General features: G+C 46.8%; 2 protein-coding genes across 3 annotated transcripts; one reads left to right on the top strand and one right to left on the bottom strand.

The window, feature by feature from the left end:
- Positions 1 to 3,086, top strand: LOC136550090 (probable flavin-containing monooxygenase 1). 2 transcript variants are annotated; one of them, XM_066541560.1, is made up of 5 exons: positions 1 to 525; positions 716 to 944; positions 1,031 to 1,206; positions 1,297 to 1,655; positions 2,307 to 3,086. In XM_066541560.1, the coding sequence occupies exons 1-5, from the start codon at positions 79 to 81 to the stop codon at positions 2,650 to 2,652; spliced, it is 1,557 nt and encodes a 518-aa protein (XP_066397657.1). In that variant the 5' UTR covers positions 1 to 78; the 3' UTR covers positions 2,653 to 3,086. The 2 variants fall into 2 exon arrangements, 1 of the variants encoding a protein (XP_066397657.1); XR_010782158.1 differs by having other exon boundaries at positions 2 to 525; positions 1,297 to 2,203; positions 2,307 to 2,429.
- A 1,112-nt stretch (positions 3,087 to 4,198) lies between these two features.
- On the bottom strand, positions 4,199 to 6,103 carry LOC136550091 (large ribosomal subunit protein eL14-like). The gene is made up of 5 exons (XM_066541561.1): positions 5,820 to 6,103; positions 5,622 to 5,723; positions 4,995 to 5,124; positions 4,757 to 4,869; positions 4,199 to 4,675 (listed from the first exon to the last, which is right to left on the bottom strand). The coding sequence occupies exons 1-5, from the start codon at positions 5,988 to 5,990 to the stop codon at positions 4,619 to 4,621; spliced, it is 573 nt and encodes a 190-aa protein (XP_066397658.1). The 5' UTR covers positions 5,991 to 6,103; the 3' UTR covers positions 4,199 to 4,618.
- Between the last annotated feature and the right edge of the window lie 5,184 nt (positions 6,104 to 11,287).

Below are 11,287 nucleotides of genomic sequence, written 5' to 3'. Positions count from 1 at the left end.
TGTACAAAAACCTCCAGCCTCCCCCTCACTTCTTCCTCCCTCCCTCCCTCCCAAGAGCTCGGAAGCAGAGAGCAAGTGATGGATAGCAAGCGGGTGGGAATTGTCGGTGCAGGCGTGAGCGGCCTAGCAGCCTGCAAGCACGCCCTCGACAAGGGGTTCAGGCCAGTGGTGTTTGAGGCCGACGGAACCATCGGCGGAGTGTGGGCACACACCTTGGAGTCGACGAGGCTTCAGGCGCCGACGACCGCGTTCCGGTTCTCAGACCTGGCGTGGCCGGAGAGCGTGAGGGAGGCGTACCCAAGCCACCACAGGGTCATGGAGTATATAAGGTCGTATGCGTGTGCATTTGACCTCCTCAAGCACATCAGGTTCAATAGCCAGGTGCTTGGCGTTGAGTACCTTGGTGCAGCTGAGGAAGAGATCATGAGCTGGGAGCAGTGGTCTGGCAATGGGACAGCATTCGGAGCGGTGAAGGGTGGAGGATGGCGTCTCACGGTCCAGGATTTGAGAGTCGGTAGCACTGAGGTATGTGTATTCTCCTCATATTGTCTGTGTCAAAGAGAGTTCAGATTGTTGTTGTTTCCATCCTTTGTATCAACCTAAATTGGTGCGTATGGAAAGAAGCAATGGAAATGAAATTTCCTATCCAGAAACATTACTACCACATTTTTATCCTCCATATTGCAAGTCTTTATTGTGCAATCTACTGTTACAGGTTTTTATGGTGGATTTTCTCATCCTGTGCATTGGAAGACACAGTGGAACGCCTAATATCCCAGAATTTCCAGTGAATGGGCCTGAGTTGTTCAAGGGGAAAATACTGCACTCACTGGACTATTCTTACATGGATGATGTTGCTCAGTTTGTTAAGGGGAAGCGTGTGACCATAATTGGCTCTGGTAAATCAGCATTTGACATTGCCGCAGACGTTGCCAAGGTGAACGGTAAGTCCACAACTAGAACTTCTCTAATCTAACTAGAGAAAATAATTCTAAAGAGTATGGTGGTTAACAGTTCTGTTTCAATGCAGGTGCCACACAGCCATGCACCATCATATATAGAACAAAGCACTGGCTGGTCCACAAGTCCAGCATATGGGGAGTTGACCTCAGTTACTTCTATCTGAATCGCATCTCGCAGCTTCTAGTTCATAAACCTGGTGAAGGATTTTTACGTTATATGTTGGCCGCTGCACTCTCTCCCTTGGTAATTATAAGATCACATCTTCAAATAAAGAGCACATTCAGACAATAGCCTGTAGAATCTAGATAGCTTAAAGTTTACCTATTGTTTCAGAGGTGGGCGATCTCTAAAGTAATTGAAACATACTACAAGTGGAGCATTCCTTTACAAAAGCATGGGATGGTCCCTGACTACAGCTTCTCCTTTGCTATGTCTTCATGCTTGATTGCAATGCTGCCAGAAGGTTTCTATGACAGGGTCGACAAAGGCAGCATTATTCTAAAGAAATCTAAGGCATTCAACTTTTCTAGTGATGGAATCATCCTGCAAGACAGAAATGAAACCATAAAAAGTGATATTGTAATTCTGGCAACAGGATTCAGAGGAGATCAGAAGCTTAGGGACATCTTCACAGCAAATTGGTGCAGAAAGATAGTAGCAGGATCACCGGATACAGCAGCTCCTCTATACAGGTACACCTTTGTCTGCATATTTGAAGTACCAATCAACACTACATTTGATATCAGAGCTGCAATGGACAAGGGAGAACATCAACTCCACAAAACTAGTGTACCACTTAGGCACTCACCAGTTAACAAGTTTGAAACGTGTATTGAATGAAAGAACAAACAAATAACAGTTCAATGATAAAGTAGGAAGCCACATCACAGGACTTTTTTGAAGACCAGATATGACATATAGTTCAGTTTCGCTTCGCTGAAAAGACAAGCTGAAAAGTACCGTTCGTTGATTTGTTGTGAGAGAAAAACAATGTTCCTTCACTGAAAAAGTACGGCTCATAAGACAAGCGAACATAGTGCACCACTGCACAATTTCCATGAAAGCGATCTATTCACAGTGATTAAAGAAACACGCATCCTTTGGCCATGCTTTATACTAGTAACAGATTTTGAATAGTCTTGATTTTCGGAGTGCCTCTAGAGACTAGGACATAACAGTAGGCATGTTTAACTTCGGTTGGATTGTAGATGATACAATATTAATAAACTTGAGATATGAAGTCAGTATAATTTTTTTTTCAAATTTTAAAGTTTACTTGTTAAAGTCAATAGTATGTTGGTTTCAGTAATCTCATTTTATCTAATTGATTGAATACAATACAGAGAATGTATCCATCCCCGGATTCCTCAGTTGGCTATAGTCGGTTACTCTGAGAGCCTTACTAATATATATGCCTCAGAGAGGATGAGCAATTGGGTAGCTCATTTTCTGGCCGGTGGCTTCAAATTGCCAAGCATAAGATGTATGGAGAAGAGTGTAACAGAATGGGCAGAGTACAAGAATCTATACAACGGGAAATATTTTCGCAGGTCCTGCATAAGCACCACTAACATCTGGTTAAATGATCTGTTGTGCCAAGATATGGGATGCAACCCTAAAAGGAAGAAAGGATTCCTAGCTGAATGGTTCCAGCCATATGGACCTGCAGATTATGCAGGTCTTTGCTGAAGATAATTGCATACTTGTAAGTGCATACTCATAGGAAGAGACGCCAGAGTTGCTACCTCCATGGCTCCATGGCTGTAAAAACCAGGCAGGAGAAGAAAAAACAAATATGTTTATTGCTACTATCACTACGAGAAAGAAATACTACAATGTTCCGCATACAGTAGTAACTTCAGGCAGGAGAAGAGATGATGAACTACCATGAGCCATGTGAAACCTACAAGCAAATCTGTCTGATGTTTGACCTGTAAGGTTTGAACCTATCAGATCTGTCTAAACAATTTTGCGGCATTCTATCTACAGTTCTGAATTCAAGCATAGAGAAGATAGAGATAGTGAACAGTCATCATCTATGTGACACCTACAAGTGAACTTCGTCAGATGTACCTTTACTCTTCTTGAATTTAAGTTCCAAACCACCTAACGGTTGAAACATACACAGGAGTCAACAAAATTCTAAGTAAATATGTCCGTACATTGTAGTGCGCCTTTCATAACTTCTCTTCTCTATCCTAATCTGGCCATTTTTTTTAATCAGCTCCAGATATCAACATTTGTAAAAACTCATTTGTAAGCCAAGAAGCAATTCGACCAACCCAAGCTTTACATAAAAGGACAATCCAGAAACAGCCATTTGGTAGCACTTTTAAGTCCGATCCACTACATACATGTCTAAAGACTTGTATCGTTACCGTTAGTGAAGAACTTCAAACTCACCATTGGGAACGATAAGGGATTGATCATATTTGGGTAAGGGTCAGTTTGGATGCCAAAACTTTTGGCAAAACGCTACTGTAGCGTTTTAGTTGTTATTTGGCAATTAGTGTCCAATCACAGTCTAATTAGGCTTAAAAGATTCGTCTCGTGGATTTCGTCTAAACTGTGTAACTAGTTTTATTTTTTATTTATATTTAATGCTTCATGCATGCGTCCAAAGATTCGATGTGACGGAGAATCTTGAAAAATTTGGCATTTTGGGAGAGAACTAAACACGGCCTAAGTCATAGTGAATTGAGAAAGAATTGTGATATGTTTGAAATAGTAAATCAAAGTATCTAGAAAAGCCAAAAGCCCAAAACTCCTTATAATTTGGAATGGCTGGAGTAGATAATAAGATTTGCATATGGGCAGAAACAGCCAATGCATCCGAAAGTAATGACACTGCCAGCCAAACTTTCAGATATGTTCAATGAGCAGACATAGCTAGCTAGTATGCCTGGCCTAGCATCCATTGGCCATTGCAATCCCAAGGGTCATTGTGCAAGCCACATGTGGGAGTTCGGAAAGAGCTCATGATTTGCCTGCCTCGTCAAAGAGCGCTGGCACTGGCACGGGTGCCTCACTTTAGTATATCTGGATACTCCCCCGTGCATTCTTAAGAAAAAAAAAACACTTCAAGGATTTCTGGCATGCTGCAAGATGTGCATCGAGTACATAGCAAAATTATGCACCAAGTACAATTGCTGGATGGCATGGATGAGGTAGAAAACACTTTGAGAACTATTGGAGCAACTTTCCATTCAAAGACCACATAGGCATGCAGGCAGTGAAAAGAAATGCCAGCTTAGACAAGATTGTAAAATAGATTATGCCAATATCCTGGTTGCCTAAAAACACTAGCAATAAAGGGCGTACCCAGTACAGAGAGCTCCCGCTCTGTGAGGGGAAGGGTGTTAGTGGCAAGCCTTACCCTCGCCTGTGCAATGCGAGGAGACGGCGACTCGAACCCAGGACCTTCCGGTCACAGGCGGTAAACAAAACAGAAATGGTAAGGATCACACATTTGTCGCAGGCTACCTTAGATATTCCATAACATTCACGACAAAATATCCAGAATACACCCATGCTTGATAAAGTTTGAAATGGGTTCACAAGAAACATAATCCTAATTCTGGCTTTGACAACACTCGATCGAATTGCTGATCCAACTAGGAGCCAAAAACTGTAACATGCCATCCACCGAAAGAGACTAAGCCGTGGATGCCTTCTTCAGCTTGGCGAGCTCTTGCCTGATAGCACCACCCCTCTGTTTACAAAAAGAAAAAAGTGAGTAAGCAATATAGGCAGTGCCAACAGGAACTAGACATTTGACAGAGAGATTCCTGACCTTGATCTTTGCCAGCATGACCTTGAACCTGTCAAAGTCATTGAGCGCTGCTCTCCTCTTCTGGACAATCAGCTTCTTGCCCCATGAGCTGTTCTCCCACTTGGTCTTCACATCTGAAAAAGAATAACAAGAGATCAATTAAGTGTCACTATTCTCTTCCGGACAATCATCTAGAATCTAGTAGATGAATAAATCAAAACAATGCTGAAGAGGTCCACAGCATAAGCTTCATCATTACCAGCTTCCTCCATCGCCTTGATCAGGGTTGTCTTCTTGGGGACACGTTTGATGTCAATCTTGATGTCAGTAAGTGAGAGCCGCTTGAAGTTGATCTGGCACCTGACCATATCAGGGGCGTCCACAAGTGCCTGGTTCACAGAATGCATCAAGACTATGAGCTTGAATGCTTAACCAAATCAATTACAGCAAGACAAATAATTAAGACACCACAAATATACATTGTTAAATATTGTACTTTTGTTGTCTTAAAAGCAATCTAAACATGAGAATGGGTCCTTGGTTCACTCAGGGAACAAGTTTGCCAGGTAACCCTTAGCCTCCTGGCATTGCCAAAAGCTAAGGCACTAACTCCTCCATTTGTCTTAAGAGTATGACTTAAGAGTGGGTATGGTTAACCGCTAGATGAGGACATGAGGCCACGCTACTTGGCCAATTCAAATAAATAAATTGCATTAGGTGCTCCGAAATACAGCCATATATCGTCTTCATATTTCTCACGAAGAGCAGCACATACCAACCAATTATTACCACTGGTACAAAAGCATTCCCCTAAAGTTCTAGATCGACATCACAACAGCGAACAGAACGACAAGCATCTAGAAGAGAGAGCTCAGCCCTTACTTACCCTGTTCTGGTCAACCACATCGACGATGACGACGAGACGGCCATAGTCCTTGCCGTAGTTCACCAGGGCCACGCGCCCGATCTCCACGAACCTCTTGAACGGCTGCATACATAGCACAAGCACACAAAACCCCAAGTCAAACCCCGCACAACTCATAACGCCTACCGGAACCAACGCCACTAAGCGCGATCGACGTACCATCCTCGCGGCGGTCGGAGAGGCGAGCGGCGGCGGCGGCGTGAAGCGGCTGGAGCGAGAGGGCGAAGCGCGGCGGAAGTCCAAACAGAAACTAGGGTTCGGCGGTGGGAGTGGCCTATAAAGTGGCGTGCGAGTCCGGTAGCGCCGTTGGATCAGGAGAAGCGACACCATGGCCGTCCGATCCAGGTCAGAGAAGTAAGAAGTTTTCTGGGCCTTTGGGGGCTTGTTTGGAAGCCCAAATTCCCCGTGAATGTCCCAGCCTTTCCCCCTAGCTGAAGCCCACGTGGAACTCGGCCACGGACCAGATTTCACCTGCATTTGGAAGCCCACGCAGGGTCGACCTGTGAGTCCTGTCTTTTTCCAGGGGCGGCCCGGGACCGAAATATATTTAAATATTTGTTATAATTGGGCGACGAGTCTTCAAATGTTAACTTTAAAAAATGTAACTCGAGAGAAGTATATTCTTACCATTTTTTATGCTGTGAGCATTCGAATCCCTTTTTATATGCCCAACCGACGGGCTGTAAGCAAAAATATATTATGGCAAAAAAAAAAAGAATAGAGATCAGAAGTCGTATGTTTAGACTTTAGAGCTTGTTTGGACGAGTGAATATTTTCCGTTTCTCGTGGAAATGAATGACAAGAACGGTGCCAAACACACGTAGAGCCAAACGATTTATCTTCGAAACTATTCTCCTTTTTCTTCAGTGGCGCTCGAAATGGTTTCGCACCGATTCTCGTATATATATATACAGCGGGAAGTATTTTACTATTGTCGGAGGTCCTTCAATATAGCACCTGATCAATGATCAACCCGTTCGTTCGTTGATTTTAGCCGGTGCTTTTAATCATAGTATAGTATTTTTCTTTCACAACAAACCAGCATCAGTCGGGCTTATCATCCTAGAAATCAACCAGCGAATAGGCTAAACATCTGGTTAAATGATCTGTTGTACAAGACATGGAATGCAACCCTAAAAGGAAGACAGGATTCACTACCGGAAACCGCAACTTTGCCGGATACCATAGACACAAGACAAAGCCAAAAAACACTCGCACTCGACAAACAACGCACAGTATCTGAACCTACGGATTTGCATGCCTTTGCTGAAGGTAGTTGCATATCTATAGATCCATGCCTCCATCGCTATACAAACAAGGCAGGAGGAAACGATACTACAATGTTCTGCATACAGTAATAGCTTCAGGAACATGGACGGACCTACAGTTATGCCTAGGTATTCTTGGGCATACCCAACATTTTTGGAAAAAATTTTAGTAGTTCTTAGAGGTATATACATGTACAAGTACAATATACTTAAGGTCTCAAAATTGCGACTCTTCACTATTTTCTGCCTGTAATTCGCATCTAACTGAAATGCAGCCCACAGGCCACACCTAACCGGACGGCCCAATGGCCCCATCTGGCCTTCCCACTCCCTAATCTCCAATTCCCCACTCTCCAAACCCATCAGGAGGCTGCCGTAGGGGTAGGGCAGCCAGCAGCTTGGAACGTTCGAGTTCGACAGACGCGAAATCGTGCCGCTCCGCCGCCAGGCCGCCCGCCCGCGCGACCGCTCGCGGCGCCGGCGCCCCCCGTCCTCCCCTACCACCCTGCTCCCCTCGGCAGCTACAGAGCCAGAGCTGCTCGCTCGGCATGACCCGAGCCACAGGAGCTGGCGAGCCCGACTGCTCTAGTACCTCGATTTGATTTTTTCGTTCAGAGGTAATCAAAATTCAAATCCCTTTGACCTTTGCTATGTTAAGAGGTAATCAAAATTCAAATGTCTTGGCTCTTGTGAACTTTTTATGTTGTTCATCCAAATATTTTCTTGTCATGGACATACCCTACTCTAAAATCATGGGTCTGCCACTGTTCAGGAAGGAGGAGAGATAATGAACTATCATTCGCTAGTAAAGACAACAAGCAAAATATATCTGATGTTTGAACTGTAAATTTTGAACCCATCAGATTTGTCTAAATAATTCTGCAATATTCTATCTAAAGTTTGAACTCAAGCACGGATCAGAGTGGATAGAGATAGTAAACAATCATTGCCTAAGTTTTTGGGCGACCGTGCTACGTAGGTTTTTCATTAAGCAAAAAGGATTGTTTGTTACACCCAAAGAAACCACGGTAATCCAAGGTTACTGAAGCCCAACACTCTAAGCTCGTACGTGATTATGATTACATGAGAGATTTTTGCCACAAAGGAAGGGCAACCTGCTTAATCCCCAGGTGAGAGCAATGCCATTAGCGACGTCAGATGCTTGTAGCCCGCCAAACATCAGCAGTCAATCTCCTCCTGGATTAGTATACATAACTGTATTTGTCGGGTTCATAAATCCGGGGTCCCCAATGTACTCGCTTCCCTACAAAACTCAGTCTAGCAGGTGGTGCAACGACAGCACATGCCTAGGCCAGCCCAGATACACAATGATAGGCCAAGACCACGATCTGATCCCCGATCGGCACCTCCGATCTCTAGGGGTAGGCCCCGTACTCGCCCGACCTCTAGGTCAAGGGCTCTGCCTTGCCCGCCCTTTGGGTCGCAGGCTCTGCCTCGCTCGACCTCTTTCTCCGACCAAGGATACGCCGGACCTCTATTCACTGCTCTTTCCCGACCGATACGGTCGGGGACGACTAGGAATGACCGACCGGGGACGCCCGCTCGGTGTGGACCTAGGGAGCAGGCGGGGCAGATAAAGTAAGACGCTCAAGTCAAAAAGTCAAACGCAATATCGAGGACCGTACCCTACTCACCTATAAGACGGTGCCTCTAGGTCATGACAGACGGACACTACCACAAACAGTATTGTGGGCACCGACGTTTGCCGTACCAGACGAACACGGTAGACCCTGCCAGACACGTCTAGGCATAAACAGTATTGTGGGCACTAGCAGCCATCCCGTATCCGATGGCGTGAGCAACAAGACTAGGCAGCACACGTATACACTTTCTCTCTTTTCTCTCTGACTTGTAAGGCCATCCCTTTCAACTATAAAAGGGGATGCGCACTCTCCTAAAAAACAACGTTGTCTCTCTCTCAAAGACTCTCTTAACGACTCGAGAACACAATAGCTCAACAAGCTTTAGAGACACGTAGAGCATACTCTCCAAAACTTAGCATACGTTAGAGCCCCCATCACTCTTGGCCACTCGGTGGCCTCTAACACCTCCTTCTCATTCCTTACTCGTTTGTAACTCCATAGCAAACTTTGAGCACCTGGGCTTAGGAATAAAGTTGCCGACTGACCTCAACTAGACGTAGGGCCTGTTGTCTGAATCAGTATAAATCCTGTGTCATTGAGTGCTAGGCCATATTCGATCATAACATACGGTAAAACTATAAATATTTACTTATCGATCACATTTTCGCACCAACAGTTGGTGCCGTCCGTGGGAAGGACGCCTTGCGTTCATGCTTTTGGTCATCGGATGGCCCACATTTCCACCATCTTCAGCATGGCAGGCTTGAGCGATACGATTCGTTTTGGCTCGCTGGAGTTTCCCACGCTCCCACCTGTTGGGATGTGGGTTCCTCCCGTCTTTGAGCTGCTCTAGACTTTCCTCTTTGGAAGCCTAGACTTTGTCGCTGACCAGCTCGACGTACTCCGCCTCCGCGAGGAGGCACTCGTCCCGACGTCCATTGGAGGAGGAGAGCCCTCCACCGGCCATGGGCCACTCGACGACCTCAACGTCAAGACACTCGTGCTTCGCTTTGAGCCCATGCTGGGCTCAAACCCCACCATGAGTAATGTATATATTGTTCTTTACTCACTATTTAACATCTTTCACCAACTCTCTGGAGGGAACCCATTGTCCCCACCACGACCGTTGTGTGACTGGTTCCCCTACGGCTTCACGTCCAATATGGACGTGTGCGCGAGGGGGCTCTGAAGGATTCTAACACCGCCCCCTCTCATGTCTGAGTCCATGGGGATGGTGGGCTATGCTCCCATCTTCTTTCATGACCTCGTCGATGACAAGGTCGAAAGCAATGGCTCCAGCATCGGTGATGTCGTGGCACCTGGCCACCCTTTATCCCGGGAGTGTGCTATGGCGGATGCCTTGGGATAGCCACCGATGGTAATGGAATCTCTACAGACTCACACCCCTTCAGACCCCCATACGAAGGCCCACATGTGTGCGTAGGAGCATGGTGATGAGTTACGACAAAGGTGGCAGAGCCAGCCACCAACTGCGTTGGCGCACTCAGCGCAGCACGCTGCGCCACATATGCATAACCCAGCGAGCGGCGCTTGAGGTAGCACCCATTAGGTCCAGCGTAACATACTGGGTGGAGGGGATGACCCCCCTCAGTTTGCTTAGGCTGGCCAAAACATCGCTGTTGCGGTGATGCTTTTACGCGACCTCCCTGAGCCTGTCGACCCACAAGAGCAAGCAATCCACCAAAACCTTCAGGCACTAGTGGAGATCGTAGCCGTTTAGCCGGTGGAAGCTCCGCATCACGACACCGGCTCATGGCCTCTTGCCCAACCGGGAGACTAGGGACGCACCAATCGAATCGCTTCGCCCACTCACCGCAGTAGTTGCCGGGTGTGGAGCAGGAAGCCACAGCTACACTACAGCCCAACTCAATGTCTGCTCCACACCGATGCTCACAGCGTCATCAACAATCAATGTTACGCTCACCACGATGATGACGTTCATCGAGTGGCAGCAAGAACAGGCGGCGCGGGCCTCGGCCTAACCATCGAGGAGTGTGGCCGTGTGGGGACATGCACCCTAGGCATGGAGGCTGACCAAACGACCAGAGCCTCAACCTAGATGGCCTAGGGCCATGGGTCATTGGTCATCGCATCCAGAAAGTGTCATTCCCATAGCACTTCCGACCGCCCACCAACATCACCATATACACTGGGAAGACGAACCTTGGTATATGGCTCGATGACTTCTAGCTCGCCTACCGAGCCAGAGGAGTGGATGATGACTACTTCATCATCCAGTACCTCCCTATTTGCGTGGGGGAGCATGTTCGAGCATATGTCTGCCCTAGGAATTCCTAAGACCTCAAGAGCTGCCAATAGGATCCCAATGAGTCCCTACAGGATTACATCCATAGGTTCTCAAAGCGGGGCGACTCCCTTCCTGGTGTCATCGATGCAGACATCATCAGCGCATTCCTCTCTGGAACACCCTGTAGGTCCTTGATCCACATGCTTGGTTGTGTGAAGCCCCGTACCACCCATGACCTGCTCGACATTGCCACAAACCATGCCTCTGGTGAAGGAGGCGGTCGAGGCAGTCTTTAGCGATGGTCAGGACAGGGGCAAGGCCAAGTGCGAGGACTAAGGCGAGTGCCCCTCCACACAAAAGGGCAAGAAGAACAAGAAGGATCGGTGCCGATCGACCAACCCAGCTTTGGTCGCTGTGGCTAATCGAGCAGGCAAGCAGCCCCAGCAGGGCTAGCCCCACCACTTCGACAACATGGAGAGTCCATGC

The sequence above is a fragment of the Miscanthus floridulus genome, chromosome 4 (genome assembly GCF_019320115.1).
Source record: "Miscanthus floridulus cultivar M001 chromosome 4, ASM1932011v1, whole genome shotgun sequence".
Taxonomy (NCBI): domain Eukaryota; kingdom Viridiplantae; phylum Streptophyta; class Magnoliopsida; order Poales; family Poaceae; genus Miscanthus; species Miscanthus floridulus.
Note: the sequence above shows the minus strand (reverse complement) of the source record. Positions and strands in the feature narration are given on the sequence as shown.